Source organism: Rhamphochromis longiceps, linkage group LG3 (assembly GCF_057381845.1).
Source record: "Rhamphochromis longiceps isolate RC_006_pf linkage group LG3, R_longiceps_female_GT1.1, whole genome shotgun sequence".
NCBI lineage: Eukaryota > Metazoa > Chordata > Actinopteri > Cichliformes > Cichlidae > Rhamphochromis > Rhamphochromis longiceps.
In genome coordinates, this window is record NC_140559.1 from 29,275,276 (window position 1) to 29,296,229 (window position 20,954).

Sequence of the window (20,954 nt, forward strand, 5' to 3'; positions counted from 1 at the left end):
CTAAAGAGTCTCCCCCTGTAAAAGCAGGTAAATTCAGAAAATCCAGTCATATTTTATATATTTATGGCAGAATAAATGAGCCTTAAGTAGCAATGAACTACCAAAGGTAAACTCACTGAAAAAAGCTGTCACCCAGTGTGCTGCTTAACACTGATATGATGTGTTTTTATTTATTTTTCATAAATAAACATAACCATGAGAAGGGAAGCCTGACTGTTTGCCAAGGGAGGGGCTGTTTGAGCTTATCTGAGCTGCACACACGCGCGCACCAGAGACAGCGCTTTTCCTTTCACCTGAGTAAACACGCATGCGCAGCGTTCGGGATCCCTACCTCCTTTTTCCTCTCTCCCTGCTTCTGTCAGTCCAGAACTTGGCTGCAAGCAGCACCCTTCATGTGGATGCGACCGGGATCAGTTGACATCGCTTTGCTGTATATTTGGACATTTTTTAAACGGGACTTTTGTATAGGAGCCGCAGCGCCGCTGAGTACGCGCAGTGGGGTGAGTTATATTAACAGAAAACTAACCGCTGGTTTATAACTAACTAAATTGATTTTAGTTTGCCAGAAATGTAACTTCAGAGCTGAATATAAGTTATCTGACAGACTAACGAGCTGTTTAATAGGGGGGCGCTTTGCGCTAACCAGACTACATGCAAATTTCTGTAAATTCTTGGATCAACACAAACAGCCAGCGGCGTAATATTCCTATAATGATTAATTAAGTGGTGTTCAAACTTGACAGTGTTCCGGCATGGTTCATGTGATACTCACACTGACATTAATGTTTTAATCTGATATATTCACACCTTCACACCAATCATTTGGAGCAGGTGTAAAACTGTGTGAATAGCAGCTTTCCATTAAAATACATGTTACCTCACAGGGAAGTCAAAGTCCTGCACAGTTACGGTGTCCTGTGCCTTCACAGAGACGCCGTAACTGTGCTGCACACACATTGTTCAGTCAGCTGATGAAATGTGGAAAAATGCAGACCTGTTATTGAAACGGAGCTTTCCCCCCTCAGGCTGTTCATCCTGTGTTTTAAATGCAGGGTTCATTAAATGTAATCCTCCCACCTTAGCATTAAACTGGGCTGCTTGTGACCTTAAATTAAAACGACCCCCGGTTTCGAGGTATACCGGTGGCTGGTGAGATTCTTTGGACTGAGCTTTTATTGGGGGTGAGATTTCTGGAATATTCATTATGTTTGTGCTTTTAGTATCCTTGATAAGTTGATAAGTTGGTCTACTGCCTTTGCTGTGGTTTTGGTGCAGTATTTAGAGTGTTTTCTGCAGTGTACTTGTGGTGCTTATGTCCCATAATATTTCTATAATGGTAATTTAGTGACAGTGAGGTTAAAGTGCTGCTGTTTCTTAGGATAAATATGCTCGGATACAAGAATACTTTAGCCCCACTTCAGTACTTCTAGTAGATCCAAAACAGTCATTGTTGCAGTCATAGCTGCTGTGACAGATTGGTGCTTGTTGGTGCTTTTCCATGAGTGCTGTCACACTTTAATACAGTGAAATGCAGTCTGCTGTGGCTCTGGCTGCTTTCATTAATCATTAAACTGTTTTTTGTGTGATTAATTGTCTAGAACATGCCTTCAGATCCTTTTTTGTCCTTCATTCGATGGTTTTCTCTGAGGAAATAGACAAACTCAGCAGCGCATGTTTTAAATATATATCAAAAATGTTCATTTTTATAGCTGCTTCTAAATCATTGCCTATCACATCAATACATCTACCAAGCACTGGTATATAAAGAAAACCTCTTCAATTTATATATTAATACAAAAAATGAAACAGAAAAATCAGTTTTTAAGTCTTTGGTTGATATCTTTATTTTTTTTAAACAACTATGTTACTTTTAGTTTATCCACTTTTTATAAGATTTCAGTAAACCAGACTACATTCAGAAATCTGTGAATTTAATCTTTTGTTATATAACAACTTGTGCCACCTGATTTTTGACCTTGCTTTACACTAAACGGAGTCTTCTAATAATATTCAAAATAGAAGGTTTATTTTTATTTTGTAAGATTGTCTGTTTTTCTTTTGGTATTTATTGTGGTCTGAATTAAATGGTACCACTTCTAATAAACGAGCTTCGTCTTTTTAGGAGATATGTTTCAGTATGCTTCCGTTTAATTTGCTGCTTAGCGGTGCACACAGAATACAGCTTTGATTTATTTTGGATTCAGCACAGTCTCATGGTCAGATCTGCACCCTTGAAACCACCAAGCAGTTTTAAAATGTGTCAGAAAGTTTCTTTGAATTTCTAAGAACCTGTCCAACCTCTGTGTGATTACTGTACACACATCATTAATGTGAAGGTGCAGAGCTGTGAAAAAGGATTTGTTAGCTTCTCATTTCTTGGCTTTTAATATTAAACAAAAATGAGTAGTAAATACAAATGACGATTTCCTTTATTGGGGGAAAAATTATCCAAACCTACCTGATGGTAGGCGATGATCCAAAATATTTAAGTAAAAAAATATGCACAAACATAACAAATCAATAGATTTAATTCACAGCACTGTGCATTACATCCTGTCTTGTCCTTTTATCTGGATAATTTGTGTGCAGCAGACAAACAGCTGGTTCTCTGACCGAGCCTCCCCACAGACTGTGGCCAGGCCTCGTTGCTCTCTCTGCGGGTTATGCGTTCCACCTGACCCCCTGACCTGCCCGGAGCTCCGGTGACGACACCACCGGGTGACATTTAACAAACGGGTTTCTGTTTGTCACCGTATGTCCCCGTCGCCGGGGTAACCCCAGAGACGAGGGATGCTCAGCCAGCTCTTTGCTTTGCTTGACCCTCCCCGACTGTAAAACACAGCGGTAAAGCTCTTCCTCAGATAAAGAAAGCAACCATCAGCCCATCAGCAGAGCCGTGAAAGAGATTCTCTTTTGTTAAAGCGTTTTTTTCTATTGCTTTGTTTTTGTTTTTGGCACAACGGAGCTCAGATTCCTTTCCGAGACTGATCAGTGTGGGGGGTCCTTCTTCACCACCCCTCACAGCCATAAAGACAAACACATGTGTTTACTGTTGTTTCCCGGCTCAATGAGACAGAGGCCTTCTGCTCATCAGCAGGTTTTACTGGGGTTTCCACGGTGACTAAGAGCGAGTCTTTGTGGCAGGTCTGCTGCGCGCTCTGAAATCATTTGTGTCCTGTTTTATAGTAACTCATCACTTCCCCTGTTGTAATGCCATTAGTTTGTTAATTGGATGTTGGACAAGTAAGGGGGATCATTTCTAAAACTGTGTTGGTGGTTTCTGTGTTACATGTACTGGTAATTCTTTTGCAGATTCTTGAATGGTTTACATATTTATGGATGCTTTTTCAGTTAAACTTTTGGTTATTTATTGGATGCTAGCAGCGATGTGTTTGTGATGTTTGAGGACTTTATTTCTAAAGAGAGAGTAGCATTGTGTTTGCAGGGCGACGATGGCGGGAACGCAACATATAAGGAAACCAAGGGAATTTATATTTATAATTTGTTATCATATAAGTGTATATATACATGCATCATTATAGATTTATGGTTAGTGTCCAAGTATTTAAAAGTGGTTTCAGTGAAAAATGATGGCTCATTTTTACGAGTACATTCTTGGACAGTTTGTTCTTCTACTTCTGAAACACTTCCTCAACACTTTTGGACTCGGTGGTTTCAGGAGGGCTTCAAATTCTCTTCTTCCACCCTGAACCTCATATATTTAGTGTGACAGCGCAGTCCGCCGACCTGCTGCTGTAATCCTCAAACTGAGGCGTTAGATCTGTCAGTGCTGGAGAAAGTGTGGGAGCTAATCTGTCAGACTGCTGAGCAACAACCAGCCATCCTGTAAACCTACAGAAATCACAGGAGGGAGGACAAATACGTATGTATTTAAAGCCTGCTGTGACTCACATGTTGCAGTCTGGAGCAGTTTCCCCTCCATTTTCTGTTTAATTTAGCCCTCAGAGCTGTGGCAACAGCTTCACAATGATGCTGTCAGCTTGCTCATCACACTGTACCAACAGCCTGTAATTATCTCAATATGTTTTTCTTTTTTTATCTCTGCGATTATCATTACATCGGCTGTTTCAGTCCACAGGCACGCAGAGCCGAGAGGAATTTGGCTTTCTTTAATAATCAGAAACAACTCTGTGCCTACAAATTAAACCTATTTATATTGCGTTTTTTAGCAAGTGAATTTGTTCAATTTGCACATTAAAGGTGTGTTTAAAAAATAATAATTGCAGAGGCATCAATAAAAGTTTCTCTGAGGAAGAATTTAGTTAATCAGTATAAATCTGAAATGGCGAACAGCAGCTGGAGTACAAAGACAAATAAAGACAGCCTATTATATAGGCTAACTTTTTATAGATGTTATAATTAGAAAGGCTATAATTGTGAAAGCTGCTTTTTAATTATTTGTCAGTAAAATCAGGAGTTTTGTAGGTAAACAAAACTGTAACATTATGCATTTAAATCACCTGAAAATGACACAACAGCAGAGATGATCAAACATCTAGTGATTTAAAAAAAAATGTTAACATCAATTACTAATAAAATAAAGAAATAAACACATACATAAGCTGTCAGTTTGTACACAAATAACAAATAATGCAACAATCTAATTAAAAATATCAATAAAATCAAGTTAAATCAGACGATCTCGCTGGATTCAGAATTAGCACCAAGCAAACGTGGTTAGCATAACATAAACGGGCGGGTGTACAGTAAATTGCATTATTGAACAATTGCACGAATGTGAAAATGTGGGGAAAAGTCATCTGTGATGGTGCTATGATCCACTCTTCGAGCAAAACATGGAGTGAAACCAGAAGAGATGGCCTGTATAAATGCATCACCTGCAGAAACTCAGGCAGACGTGCAGATTTTCATGTGCAGACATTCGGCTTTATTGGAAACTCTCTGAGCTCAGCCTTGGTGTCAAACCACCGGGGGATTAGAGCGCCTTATTTGTCGCGGTTCCTTCAGCAAACCAGCACTTATTTTGTCCATTCTCACAAACACTTCACATTAAGATGTCAGTGAGATATTTTTTTCCACAGAATAGCTGAAAAAACAAAAATCTTTTGCGTTTTGGAACAAAATAACCCTCAACATGACAACGCTGACGGCACTGAGCTGAAAGAAAGTCTCGGCCCTGATATTAAAGTCTCGCCTGCCTTTTTTCTGAGATCTGTGTCAGACTGGAACTACATCCCTGCACATTTACTGGCCTTAAACTCTTATCCAGTTTGACAGAGTTGGAAATGTTCTGTCCTTCATCAGTCGCGCACAATCGCCATGTTTAAGGTTATTAATTTGTTTGTTTGTGTCCATCGATCCAGATCGACTTCCTCCCCCTATAATCACACAGGACACTTAGTTGGTTTGCTTCTCTGCTGTTTATTAGAACAACTAGAGGATGTTTTCACTACTTCACCCTGAAACATAAGGGCCTAGCATGACTGTGTTAAGCTAACAGTGTTACAGCAACAGTGCTAACCACTGTTGCCCAAGCTAGTATGACTGGGACAGCATGGTGGAGCAGTGGTTAGCACTGCTTGCTCTGTGGTCAGCACCCCCCAGAAAGAAGGTCCTGGGCTCTTTCTGTGTGGAGTTTACAGGTTGTCACCGTGTTAGCGTGGGTTCTCTCCAAGTACGCCGGCTTCCTCCCACACTCCAAAGACATGTTGTTAGTCAAGTTAGGTTAATTGGCGATTCTAATTTACCCATAGGTGTGAATGTGAGTGTGAATGGTTGTCTGTCTCTCTGTGTTAGCCCTGCAACAGAATAGCCACCTGTCCAGAGGGTACCCTGCCTCTTGCCCTATGGTAGCTGGGATGGGCTCTAAGGATAAGCGGGTGAATGCATGGATGGAAAACAAAGGAATTTTCTACAAATGCAATTATATGTATCAACACTGAAACATTCATTAAAGTTAGGCTAACCTTAAAAAAGTAAACAATATATCAGTACAACTGTACTTCCAGTTAGTATCTGTGGAAAAGCTAAAATCTAGGATTGGATAAGTGGAAGAGAATGAATGGATGGATTAACATGACTGCTGACTGTATCCAGCGAGCAGTGGTTTTGAGAGCTACCTTTCTAAGAGACACACTTAAGGTGTGGAGCTTGTTTCACATGTTCATAAAGTTTACAGTCGCTGCAGTGAGTTAAACAGCTCAGTGTGCAGCGTGTGGCTGTTATCTGAACGCAGCTGCATGAACCTGACAGACAACAAAGTTTAATTTGATATTTTAATCTAAGGATGTTGGAGACAGTGACGCTCTGGCGTCCATCCTGATGATCTCGGTGTCATCATCTGCTGGTTATTAATATCTTGTTAAATGGCATGAGTCACTGTGAATTAGTCACCACCAGCACTGTGTGTGTGTGTGTGTGTGTGTGTGTGTGTGTGTGTGTGTGTGTGTGTCTGAGCATTTTAGTTCATGTTATTTGTTCAGTTAAATGTTTGCATGCTCTCTTTCTTTTGTTCAGAGGGGGAGGTCAGATGAATTTGTGTAAATATTTGTCACTCCATTATTTTGCAGACAGGTTTGTGGGAACTTTTGTGTGTCTTTGTGTATCCGTGTTTTACCGTAGACTTGCACTGCCGTTTAGGCCTCCCAGCTTGGCTGCATGTCTTTTCCAATGTAAATCAGTGACTCTCATTCAGAAGTCATAGTGGGAACTGTTATGATGAGGAGTTGTTACAGAAGTCATTTAGTGTTTTATTACCTCACTTCAAGTATAAACTGCAGTCTCTTAACATTCTCAAAGACGCCCCATGCGTAGGCACAGCAGCAGGCCAACAGCTGTCAGCAAATCCACTTTCAGATCCCAGACTTTAAAACGAGAAGAACAAGTTGAGGTGCCTTTAATGTCGGCTCCAACACCACTGCACTCAACAAGTGTTTAGTGGTCTAAGTGGATCCTCAAATCCTTAAATGTTCTAAAACCCCCCAAATTATGAATGAGGTCTGGTGTTGTTTAATCAAAGTCTGTTGGATCACAGAAAGGGACAGCAGGGATACCTCAGCATATCATAGAGCATAACAATGAAACTCCCAGCCAATGAAGGAGGCCGGGAGTTTGCTCCCAGAGAGATTTCTGCGTCTCCTTTGTTTGACTGTGACACTGAGCAGCCTTTAAAGTTTCACTGCTCTCATGCAGCTGCCACGCCAGAATTAAACAGCAGCTCTGAGAGTGGAAGAACAAACACAAACTCACGAGCTTAAAGACGTACTACAACATATACAATATACTTGATCTGTAGTTCTTTGTGGATCTTTCACCTCCCCTCTGATGATTTCTTTGACTGGAGTAGGCGGGGCTCCTCAGTCCATTTAGACCAGAAGAAGAAATAATGGATCACATGAAAGGCAGGCCCGTCTTTTGTGAGCACGCTCAGAGCCTGGTGCAGGAAGCCTGGGGTAGCGAGAAGCTCTGTTGTGGTGCTCAGCTGTGCCCGGCCGTGTCGAGCTTCATAGTACACACAAGATTGCAAACACAGTAGTCTATGTTTGCCTCACGGGCACTAACATGACCACACTAGACTCTTTAAATACAGACGCAAGTACTCTTAAATTGTACTTGAATCTAAAATTGTCAAAATTGTGAATAAAGTCTGGTGCAGTTTCATGGACACTCAGAGTTGAGACAAAGTCCAGCTGGAAGACTTGCTGCTTAAATGATGAGTTTAAGTTTCCAGTGTGTGACCAGTGAGGTTAATTGTTACCCACATCCAGACCGCCCCGTTCCACCAGCTCTCTGCTTATTATTCACTCAGACGTCGTCTCTGTACTCTGATGTGACCAAAGCAGCGAGTTACTCGTCGGGAAATCATTAGATGAAGAAAAAAAGGAGGAGGAGAGATTTTTCATGGTGGATCAGAGTCTCTGTCAGTTACTCATTCACACTTTGTCTGAGCCGAGCTCTCTCTCTCTGCTTCGGTATTGAGGTCAAGCCGACTCTACTGGAATCTGGAGCAAATGCTAGAGCTGGATGTATGGAAAGATCATAAGTGGGTCAGCCGAGAAAGGCAAACTAAGAAGGAGCGTGCAGCCACTAGAAGGGTTTTCTGAATGAGTGCGCTTCACTCACGCAGTGGATCTCCCAGCTTTCGATAGCACCTGGGGCCATTGGTGCGGATTTAAAGTAAGGCTTTTTATAGCCATTATTAAATAACCATTACACAGGCTGACTCAGGTTCATGTTCCCCAGAGGATGAGCCCCATACTGACCTTTCTCCAGTGCCACGATGGGGTTCACACTTGTGATTTTTATTCAAATAAATTTGTATATAAAACATTTAGACACTAAATGTAAATCGGGGGATGCTTTCATCACTCAGATCACCTCCTGCACAACTTATTAATCTTCTTGTTTATTTATTTTTTTTGTTCCTGGATTTATTTTTGGCTCGTTTTTTGTGTTCTTTTAAATTTACATTTTTCAGTTTGTTTCACTTTGTGAGTGATTTGTTTCTCTGTTTGTATTTTATATTTATGACTCTTTTATTGTTGTTATTTGATTACTTTGTTGCTGTTTTTGTTTATTTTCAGTTATATTGTCACCTTGTTGCTATTTTTATGTCTCATTTGTTTATTTGTTTTTTAAAATATATCTGTGGATAATTTGTGTCTCTTTGTGGCTGTTTTTCTTTTTTGTTTCTTAGCAGCCTTTTTCCATGTCTTTGTCTCTGTACATTTAGTTTTTCTTTTTGTAGCTGTTTGAGAATTGTTGTTGCTGTTTTTCTGCATGTTTTACTATCACAGTCACCTATTGGTACCTGCCATGGTGACCTATGTTTGTTTATTTGTGACATTTTACTTTTTATGGGTGATTTTGTGTCTCTTTGTGGTTGTTTTGATCAGCTGTATGTCTTTTTTCTTTATGTGCACTTTTTTGTTTTAATTGTTTTCATTTTTTTTAAATCGGCTTGTGGCTGTTTTTTATCCATTTGTCTGAATCTTCTTCTTTTTGTGCATTGCTGTTTTTGTGTCTGTCTTTGAGGTATTATACTATTTGTTGGGCTATGCTAACGCTTTGTGGTCTTTAAGTCACATTGTTTCTGTGATTTTTATTTTTTTGTGAATATTTTCTGCTACCTTTTGGGTAGTTTGTGTTCATTTATTGCTTTTTGTGTCTATTTGTTAATGTTTTCTGTGTCATTGTTAAACATTTTGGGTTTTTTGGTCATTTTGCATCTGTTTGTAGCTTTTTTGTGGACTGTTGTAGTTCTTTGCATGTGGCTATATTTCCTGTTTGTAGTTTCCTGTTCTTGTTACTGTAGTTGGTCTTTATGGCTTTTTAATGCCACGTTAAAGTCATGTTTTTGTTTTGTTGTCATCCATTTACATTTTGCGTTTTTTCCGCGCTTTCTTTATCTCTGGAGCTGTTCTGCTCTTATTTTTGTTGATTTGTGTGAGTGTGGCCATTCTTGTTTGTACTTTTGTGGCTCCTCCTCTACCGCACAACCCCATTGTCCAATTAGAAACCTTCATGAGAACCAGGTCAACAGTTTGGCATTTTTGCATTTTGAGTTATGTGATTGGACCTCATCATCACTCACATTTTAAATCAACTGCCTGAAACTGTTTAAAGAGAGAAAGTTGTCAAAATGTTTTGTTTGTGGTCCTTTGAGGATGAAGAGATGCGAGAGAAAAAAACAGATCTCAGGGTGTTCAGGAGAAAAGGATAATGTATGTGTAGTTTTAACACACGTGCACATCGTGACCTAAATGTGTTCTCTGCCAAGTATACAAACTGTCATTGTTTGTGTTACCATGACAATCAGCAATACTATGACTAGTTGCACAGCCGTGCATGCCGACCCAAACCCTCATGCTTCTGCAACTGAAAAACACTAACGACACCAAATAAGTAAAGCAAAGCCAGCACATCACGTTTTTACTGGAAAGTTTGCTGCTCACAGCAACATTAGTTTCTTAATAATTTTTGTTCATTTGTGGGTTTCATTTATTTGATTTTATTACATTTATAAAATGTTATTAGATTTAATTTATTAAAATTAATAAATATATTTTCATTTGTTACATTTTTAATAAAATAATAATCGAAATATAAATGTTTTTAAAATACAAGATAAGCTCTAGGAAAACAAATAAAACAAACAAACAACTAACTTAATATCCCGAGAGATTAAAGAAAATATTTTTCTCATTTTTGACTAATTGTAAACATTTACACACAATCAACATAAATGAAATTTGGCTGAAAAACAATGTTGTGAGATTAACTTACGTAACACACTCATCTCTAATTCAACAGCAGGAAGTGTGTATCTCTGTCGACATGTATCCAGAACTTCACACTGGGGAATCTTGTATGTATTAAATAATTCATTCGTGGGCTTCCTGCCGGTGCTGTCAAAAACGCCAAAGGAGTTGTTATTAGAAAAACTGCAATTAGCAATGCTCTTCATCATGGTGAGTAAGAGTTACATTAACCATGAAGTTTTCTGCTCAGTCCGGAGAGGAATAAACATCTAAACCAGAATTCACCGTAGTTTATTCAATAACTGTTATTTCACTCAAAACCACAAATGTCAATAAGGATTAAAAAAAAGAAAAAGTGGGCTCGATCCTTAGTGTCTAAATGAATGCTAAACCTAGGCTTTGCATCAATCCTTGTACAGTAATACAACAACAAAGGTCCAGTGCCATGATGATAATCAGGTGAACAAAACGGTTAGTGGGATTCCTGCTTTGGAGAGAGGTCCACTCAGTAATTGTGATATTTTACTCAAAATCAAAAATTTCAATCTTATTTTACTGCTAGGAAAGTTAGACAATCATCTAAACCTTAGGATTCATCCTCCTTAGAGGAACTCGATTTTACAGCAATCAGTTTCCAGTAACATATCCTGAGATACTTTGGTGGTTTTGATTGCAATAAATCCCACGATGATGGTAGACATGTTGAGGACCGAAGTTTAATAGTTAAGCAGCACATGGCAACACTATGGTGGTGCTACAGAAAAACAAAGAGAATTAATAAAATCAGTAGGATTGATATGCTGGAGAATGTGAATGTCTCATCCATATTCAGTGCAATCCATTTAACAGTTGTAGAGAGATTCCACTCAAAACCACAAATGTTAAACCAGGGGGGAGATACTGCTGGAGGAAGGATTCACCCTCTGGGGAACATGAACGTCTAAGCCAGATTGTACAGCAATCAATCTACAGCATTAGCTGAAACAACAATAATCCTGTTCATGGTGGTCCTAGGAATAAAAGGCAGTGGGAGGGGAAAAAAGTCAAGAAGATTCATCCTCTGAGGAGCGTGTATATCTAAAGCGCATTCAATTAAATTTTATTTATATAGCATCAAACCTTACTTATGTCACTCAAACCCCAAAAACCAGCAGGATTCATCCTCTGGGGGACTTCAATGTCTGAACCAGACTCTTCATTTATTAGATAGGTCACAATATATTCAATTTCTAAGCATACCTTTGTACAGCAGATGCTTTGACATCCAGGTGAGGCTGGTGATGTTTGAAGAGAAGGAGGTCGGAGAACTGCTGGAGGTGTTTAATTGTTTGAAAAAACAAACACAACAATTTTCAATAGAGGAAAAAGGCTTAACAAAAACGGTAGAAACACATACACGAATCAAAAGCAAATGTTTAACTTTATAAATGTTTAATTGCTTTTCATGTAATTACACTCACACACCCACAGTATGAATAATACAGATGAATGTCAGCATGAGACCAACATGCTTACGTGCCAAAGTCATTTTTCTCTCTGCAGCAGCTTTTTACATTTTGCATTCCAGTGAACACGATTTCTCCTATTAGTCCTATTAGTCCTATCACAGTGACACTGTTTGTTGATTATTGTCATACCAAATATAAAAAATGCTCTCAGCTTACTTGAGGTTTTCTTTCTTAATTACCCAATACAAAGAAAAAGTAATTTTCTTATAGTCGACATGCGTCCTAAAATTCCAGATATTTCCTTCAACAGTTGGTGGAGAGTTAAAAAACCTTATATTGGACTTGGAGTTGATTGTGTAATGCACGTAATGTGTGTAATGTTTATCTGTGTGTATCTTTTTGCTTAGCTCTTTGGCTATGTAAAGAGAAAGATTATAGAAATTAAAGAGATTATAGAAATTCAGCTACAGGCAGACCTTGCAAATATAAAATAACAGGCATAGCTCTATCACATTGGCACCACGTGGAGGTCAAACACTGGTTTATTTGAAAAGTTATCATGAACAGGAAAGAGAACATCAGCTGAGATTATTGTAAAAAGGAAGAAGTGCAAAAAAATTGTCAAAGATCAAAAAACGGTAGCTTCAGAAACACAGACCCAGAGAACGGCTAGTGTCTCCTTGAATGGTAGCGAGTGGTTGTTAGAGCTTGCTGGTTGTCACTTGTTTCATTCAGTCGTAAAGCACCAAAAACAAACCTGTCATTGCTTTAGTCAAAAGCCAATACAATAACTTGTCTGCAAATGCTTGCCAACCTCTACTTTGAAAACCACTGTTTCTGTTTTATTTATTTTTTTGCTGTTTGGTGAATAGTTGGTGAGTAATTCCAGACAAGTCATCGTCTTCCAGTGCATAAATGCCACTGCAGCAGTCCTCTGAGAGTCGAGTCGAAAGCACCTTTCAGCAACCATTAGCCAAACAGCTGGGGAATACATATTTTTGCAGTGGGTTATTGGCCGGTCTCTTTACTTTGTTCTTTTGCAATAACTTGATTAGTTATTGAAGTTTTTCCCATAGAATAAATATAATCATTTGATATCCACACCTGGCTTTGGACTCTCAATTTTGAAGTCTCACCAGTTGTTAGCACGTCGGCTGCTACCATGAGATTTAGTTGGAGCCAGAAGTGGACATGTCTATTGGTACTGTAAGGTTGAAAATGTAATGTGGGAGTTTGTGTGGCTTGACTCCCTCTTGGAACCAGCCTCAAATGGCCGTTGGTGGATGGGCAATGAACTGCATTTCTCTCACAAACGTGGAACTGCTGCGTCTGTAAAATGTGTTTTCTACTGTAAACTCAAAATTTGTTTCTGGTTCTCCCTATGGGTCACAAAGATTTTGTATATTTAGATTTAATAACAAGCTTAGCTAATTCTCTCACTTAAAGCTAACATTAATTTTCTCCTTTCTTTTGCTTACCAGCATCTTTAGATCTCGTAACCTGACCTTGGTGTCATCCGATGTTTCAAATGCTATGACCCATCTTCATCCTCGTAACTATACCCTTCACAATGGTCAGTTAATCGGCCCACTGATCTTACAGTCTGCCTCCAAACCCACCATCTCCCCTGTCCTCGACTGCCCCATCAGCAGCAGGGATGCATGTGATGGGCAGCGTCTCGCAGGCCACTGGGAGCCAAGATTTCTCTGTCCAACAAGAGGATGTAGCTGTTACCGTGACAATGTCTCTCCCTTCTCCTCCTCGTCCTCCATCGAGGTATGCTGACATAGAAGATAAGCAGATGAAATCACCTGACATTCCTCCACCACCTCCCCCACCTCCTCCTCCCCTACTGCCTCTGCCACCAGAGCTTGGACACCCCGCTGGTGGGCTGAAGAAGAAAAGGAGGGTGAGGAGTTTTTTCTGGAAAACGATTCCAGAGGAGCAGGTAGAGTTCCTGCTTTACATTTGTCTCAGCACATTGTTTTAACATATATATTTTTAATATATATTACATTGTTTTACTTACTGGCAAACGTAAATGATGACTAAGCACCTCTCTGAAAACGCTTGAGTCCAAAGAGAAATCGAGCACTTTCATAAAACGGCTATTACATTACTAAAGTCTGTGTCTCAGGTAAAGGGACGGCTCAACCTATGGACTCAAGGCCAAGTGAAACAGAAATACGAGATTGACGCTCAGACTGTCGAAGAGCTGTTCGGTCAACATGACGGTCAATCAAAAACCCTGGCAACGCCCGCCAGGGGAGGGAAAACCAGCAGCTCATTTAGAGAGACCAAACAGGTGGTGTGTTTTTGATGCAGGGCTGCGTGTGCTGCTGTTTGTTGAAGGCATGGGAGATGGAGTGAAGTGTGTGTGACAGTTTCCACCAGGGCTTTGACCTCAGATTGACCCTCTCTCTCTCACACTCAGGTTTCCATCCTAGATGCTAAGCGAGGGATGAACATTGCAATTTTTCTCAAACAGTTCAAGAGGTAAATAATCTCACTTGATCTTGAGCATGATCACACACACACACACACACACACACACACACACACACACACACACACACACACACACACACACACACACACACACACACACACAGTTTAACCCAACATGAAAACATAGAGACAAAGACAAAATATGTTTTTATGTATTTGGTTGTTCATTGCTGCCTCTGTTTGATTTCCATGATAAGAAGCATCAGAACATCGAACTGATAATTTCTGACTGAAAGTTATGTCAAGTGGATTAAGTTATGATAGGCAAGCTTTCACTTTAAAGGTCACGGATTTGATTCCCAGAGAAAAGAAGAAAAGGAAAGTCATGAACAGGAATGCTAAATGCAGACAGTGTTGTCATGTCGGTGTTTGTTGAGAATAATGTGGGTATGACACAGCATGACTATGACAAAATGACTGTCAGACGGAGATGGGGATTTTATTAGCTGATGGCGTGTCACAAAGCGATGCTGTATTGTAGTGTGTTTCCTCACCATCATCCTGAAGTGTTGAATAAACAAATGTGTTGATGTGGGCAGGTTATACTTGATTGAATACACACTACAGACATGTGACCATATGTCAGATTAGAGGAAAAGACTGACGTATACGGAGATAATACAACAAGGGACGCAAGAGATGAAGCGAGCAAAATGACAACAATCAAATTCAAGTTGACCAAAACAAGAGATGTAAAATAATAACTTAATGGAATGTGAAGGTTCTCAGTCATCTGGGTCATCGTAGTCTAAAGAGCTTAAAAAAGGACTTGAGCTTAGTTGAAGACCTTTTTTTTTTTTTTTTTTTTACCTCTCATCCGAGAAGCTTCTATCATCTGTCCATCTGTATCTAAAGGACAAAGGTCACTCTTTCGAGGATATCAATGTTCACATTTTGGACAGAGAAGACTGTTTGAAAGAGGAGTAAAATAATTCATCTATGTCCACTGTGAGCGACCGTCTTTGAACAGAGGCGGTGGTTTACGACACCAACTGTCTGCCATCTATAATCCAGTTCTGAGATCCCTTCCCAGACGCCTTAACGCCCACTCACATCCTGGGCCATCTGACCTCAGGAAATCACACGATGGGGTGGGGCCAAGTTTCACAATGAGCTCACCTGAAACCCTGGCTGATTGTGACCTACACCAGTTTTCACACCTTGGCTCATGTGATTAGGTAGAGGATCATTAGGGGGTCCATTGTCCCTCTTGGGGGGAAACTCCCATAGGGCTTAAAATCTGGGACCCTCCACCAATCGCTCTTAGAACTGAAGAAGCTTCTCGGATGAGAAGTGAAACGTCTTCAAGGAAACTTAAAGAAGTCCAGACGCTTTTCTTTCCAAGCTCCTTAGAATAACTTAATGGATATAAACTGATCTTAAATTGACAAATGACAAACTGTCTAAACAAAGATTTAAATTCACAACGAAGAGCTACAGAAGTGACAGAAAATAACTACAATGTCATTGATTATTGACTATTATTAACAAAAAGATTTAAAGTGACAACAAAGAGGCTGAGAGATGCAAAATAGCAATAAGAAGAATTAAACCACTTGAGGAGAAAAGAAGAAAAATGAGAATGGTGTAACCTTGTGACAAAGGAGGCCAAATGGCTGAAAGTGAACTTAACTTGCATGAAGAGGTGCAAAGTGGCAATAAAGGGGTGTAAAATGGTTAAAAAGATGCAAAATAGGTGCAAGGAAACTTATGTTAGCCATGAAAAGATACAAAATGAAGACTGAGAAACTAAAATTGATCACAAAGAGAAAAAACAGTGACGAAGGGAAACGAAATGAGAATACGAGGAAATGCGAAATTGTTACAAGCATACATAATTTGATGACAAAAAGATGAAAATCTCTACAAGAGCGATTAAATAGAAATAAAGAGATACAAAATGGTCACGAACAGGCATAAAGTGGCTACAAAGGGACATAAAATGAACAAAAAAAGCGTACAAAATGGGACAAAACAGCAAGAAAGTGATATCCTACATTCAAATCAAAGCACAGCGCTGCTCCAGTGAGACACTAAACAGCTCGGCTACACCGCAGTTGTGGTTCGTGTGTCCTTGAGCTTGATGTCTTAATCCTCTATAGGAGGGTTGGTGGTCTTGTCCCCAGGGGCCTGCTGTCTTGTAACCCATTCATGGTAAGGTCACCGCAATGCTGCTTGACAGAATTACTGCATTTATATTGTTCATAGATACGTATTCATGAAGCTTTAATGTAGTTCAAAGAATGAAAAAACTTGCTTTATCTAAACCTCCCTTCACCCTTTTTACATTTATACCTCACTGAGGATTTTACATCTTCACCACAGCTTAATATAGAGATAGGAAGTCACGTAAAAAGTGTCCACAAGGTGAGTCAGTTGGCTAAGCTTAGAGAATGTATTGAATGAATGTGCTGAATCATTCAGGTCACCATGTTGAGACTTAGTGCTTACCAAACACACTGAGGGACATACAGGCATGTGGGAGACGGAGAGCAGGAATGTACAGCAACTATACCTGAAATCAATTGGAGAAGATTCTGAGTTGTATTGCATCATTTTATGTTCACGATGTACAATATCCACAAAAACTCTGTCATTCAGTTTCAAATTAAGCTGAAGGTTTTGCAGCTGCTTTAACACCGAGCTAAAAGTACCCAAAAGTTAGTTCTGTTCATCCGGACGTAACGTTTCCAGGTGGAGAAAAGTTTCGTCACTCATCAGGATTTCCTTACCTGGATGATTAAGCATGCATCATGACTTTAGTATAAGTACTTTTAACTTTTCCAACAACAAAGTAACAATTTCGAGAAGTGGGAAGTAAAAGACACAGCCATCTGCTCCAGGAAATATACTTTGGGATGACTGTGCAAAATGTTCGAGTTGCCCTGCACTTCTTTATACTTTTCTAAGGAAATGGTTAAAAAACAAACAAAGGTGCAGCGATTTATTAAAACGTGAGAAAACATACATGGAAAACCAGTATATAAGACAAATCAGAGTTTGTACAGTTCAGATGAGCCTGAAAATCTATATTTAGCAGGATCGCCTTTGTTCTTCAGCACAGCCTGAACTTTCTTAAACAGCATGCTTGTACTTTCTTTAAACAGTCTTCAGGAATAGTTCTCCAGGCTTCTTGAAGGACCTTCAAAACTCTTCTTTGGATGTGTTGTTTTGCTTTGTTTGTTCTGTTCTCACACTGCTTCAGTAATGTTGAGATTTGGGCTCAGGGGAGGCCAGTCCATGACTGATACCATTTTATTGTGCAGGTCCAGGTACAGTCAAGGTGTTCTTTTACTGTAATTGTCAATGTGTTTGGGATTATTCTGATGTTGAAAAATGAAGTCTTTACCAATCAAATGCCTTCCAGACTTGTGCAGTGTGTCAAAATCTGACTTTTCTTTGTTCATAGTTCTTCCATTTTTAACAAGATCTCCAACACCATTTACTGAAATGCAGCCTTAAAACATGAAAGACTCCACCAGGTTGTGCAGGCAACTGTAAAGACTCACTGTTAACCACCTGTCTCTATTTCTCACGCTCTCCTTCCATGCTCCGCACATCTCTGATAAATCACTGCCGTAAATTTAAAGCCAACTTTTCTCAGGCAGGTAAGAGAGCAGGGGAGACAATCATTAGCGTCACAGCGGATTCCATTGAACGACCACTTAATGTGTGACAAACAGCTCTCCGACCAACAACCCCCCCCCCCCCCCCCCCACACACACACACACACACACACAGAACGCCAACAACTTCTAAACCCACAAATCCACTCTCAGATATCCTTGGCTGAGATTTAGACAGATGTAAACAGCACTGACAGACAGTATTCAGAAAATACTAATTTTCTTTGTCATAAAATTAAGGAAACAAAATTTCAAATGTGGGATTTTTGCTTTTCTCGTTTTAGGGCTTGTTGCTTAGAAAATCGCATTTTAAAAGTATGTCCAGAGCATGTTACTAAAACTGTTGTTAATACATCTGCAAACTCTGTGACATCATGTTGCATTTATAACAGAGTGTAAAAATATGTACAAGGAAGTTGTACTTGGTGGGATGATCTGACAGAACACGCCTGTCCAGTTTATTCAGCTCACTCAGTCAAGAAACGGTTTTAATGAACTCTGACATCAGAATTTCAGTCTTTTTGTGCTTGGCCTAACTGTGAAAGTGTGCTCTGTACTCATTGAACAAATTGAAGGTTTCAGCGAAAAATACAAAAACTGGATATCAAATAGGAAAATCTCAAGTTTATGGAATTCCTCATGACCTTGAAAGCAGCTTTGCACAATAACTCTGTGCAAGAAAGTTTCTATCTCCTGACAACAGTACAATAAGTTAAATTTTGAGTTTTTGAGTTTCTCTTCATCCACTGTGTAGGTTAAAATAAACTGGACGTGTATCGGCACTGAAGTTAATTAGTTAAAGAAGTTATTTTGTCCATTTTATTTTACTTTAAGTAACAGGGAAGGTGCTTCCAGTCAACAGAAAAATAACTATAAATGTCGTCTCAGGCTAATTCCTGAATGAATATATAACATTGTTTCAATGTTGAAAATGAAATTATCATTTAAAAGCAAAAGGTTGGAGTTCACAAAGTGATAAAACTGTCTTAAATTATTCATTTTCTTGTTTGAATTTTAACCTGACAGAGTGAACTGAGTGTACCTTGTACGTGTGCAGATGGTAATTAAATCTCTGTGGGGGGAAAACCCAGATCAGCTTAGTGTAATGTTATTTTGATGCCATTTTAATTCTTAACTTCAGCACAATGAGTGTTTGTTTTTTATATCGCTGCTCACACTAAATTTAAACATCTTCTTCCTCCAGGTCCAATGAGACTATAGTAGATGAAATCTGCCATGGCAACAGTGAGGCTTTTGGGGTGGAGCGTCTGAGAGAAATGCTGAAACTGCTGCCAGAGTCTGAAGAGGTGAGACACACACACACACACACACTGATGTGTTTTTTTATCTGATCCATCTTTTTGCACTCATGAAGGTGAAGAAACTGAAGGCACACCGCGGCGAAGTCTCTCAGCTCTCATTGGCCGATTCCTTCATGTACCGGCTGATTCAGGTGCCCAGGTGAGCGCTGAACTTTTACTTAGTTATTCAGATTTATGCTGCGTTCAACTTTCACTGCAAGTTTCAGAAATTAGAATTAAACCTTTATGATCTTTTTTTTTAACATTTCCGATATTCATGCAAGATCCATGAAACAGTTTTACACTGAAAATGCTTCCACTGTCTGTACAGTTTCACCGTTGCATTCACTGAAATACTGCACCAAAAAAGTACATTTTTGTAGTACTTGTATACTTACAACATTAAACATAAATACTTTTACTGGCTGTACAGTGGTTACTTTGAATTTTTGAAAACATGATGCACTGGTGTGAAACAGTGTTGGGTAAAAGTGGCCTGTGTACCAGCTCTAGCTCTAAGTGGGGGAAAATGTTTTTGTATCACTAAACAGGACCTTGTGACAGTTAACAGAGCTGACTCACAGTGACTCAGGAATCATAACCGTTAATGCATCAATTTGTGCTCAACAAAACAAACAAATGTTAGTAAGTAGCTGCTGCTGGAGCGCTGGTAATGTGACATCTGCCTTCAGATCATTTCAAAAACATCAAGCTGAATCAATTACATGCCTGCAGCTCCCCCACACACCAATAACAACATCTCCTTAATGAGATGCGCTAAAAATAGTCCCACAGTTCAAACTAATTGCCAGCTGCTGGTATACAGTTACTACGAGAGTATGTAAAGTAGTAGCATTAGCTGTATTTAGTGATGTGTACCAGCTTGGACGCAAAATAAAAATGTATTAATCAATTCATTTTCACCCCTCTCTCTCTCGGTCTGCAGTTACACAGTCCGCATTGAATCCATGCTCTTAAAGGAGGATTTTCCGGCAGCGTGCGAGGCCATGAAACGGGACATTAAGATCCTTCGCGCCGCCATCAAAGGTAACACGCTCGCAGCATCAGCGGCACACGGATGAGCTGCTCTCTGCATGCAGCCGCTGTTGGGAGCTCACACAGGCCACAGCTCTGCTTTCTCTTCTCTTACTTATTGTCTCAGTGTCAACGCAGAGCAGAGAAGGACCAGAACCAACACTGAGTGTGTTACAATGTTTTATTCCTTACCACAAGCAAATGTGCTGCAGGAGGCAGGTAGAGATTGTGTGGCCAGACTGCTTCTATCTGTGTTGTATGAACTGAAATTACTGAGAGAATGGCATGAACACCAACGATGGTGGTGGAGCTGTAAAACTTTTTAGAGCAAACTCATCAACTTTTTAAAATTAATTTTACATTTTTAAAAAAAAGTAACGTTTGACTCCTGACACTGGGATCAGGGCACTGAGGTAAAGTAGGGTTTGGTCAAATATACAATAAATAATAGGTGTTAAAAGTTGCATAGAGCATGTTAATAGTTACTCTGAGATGCAGCTCATTGCTGCTGATGAACCTTATCTCTGTGTCTCGGCAATGAACAAACAACAAAGAAATCACACCGACTCACATCCATCAAAAACATTAAAAACCTCCAGAAAAGTTATTTTTCTTGACTCCAAACATAAGGTTCTGTTTGGGGTCGTCATCAGTGGTGGCATCGATCTCAGAGGATTCATTTAGCTTCAGAATCACCACGCAGAGGTGTAACCAAGAAGCTTCTAGAAACACTTTCACAGATTTAGCAGATCCTGTTACACAGATTGTGTTACAATGTCTCAGAATCAGTACTTT

The 20,954-nt window shown here is 39.6% G+C and overlaps 1 protein-coding gene across 1 annotated transcript in view; it reads left to right on the forward strand.

The window, feature by feature from the left end:
* The first annotated feature begins 324 nt into the window (after positions 1-324).
* Positions 325-20,954, forward strand: part of LOC146673877 (uncharacterized) — a 32,052-nt gene continuing 11,422 nt past the window's right edge. The window contains exons 1-7 of the mRNA XM_085392544.1: positions 325-500; positions 13,171-13,637; positions 13,827-13,997; positions 14,124-14,185; positions 19,028-19,130; positions 19,199-19,284; positions 20,071-20,171. Coding sequence (XP_085248670.1) covers positions 13,347-13,637; positions 13,827-13,997; positions 14,124-14,185; positions 19,028-19,130; positions 19,199-19,284; positions 20,071-20,171 — 814 coding nt within the window. The 5' untranslated portion in view covers positions 325-500; positions 13,171-13,346. The remainder of the gene's footprint in view (positions 501-13,170; positions 13,638-13,826; positions 13,998-14,123; positions 14,186-19,027; positions 19,131-19,198; positions 19,285-20,070; positions 20,172-20,954) is intronic.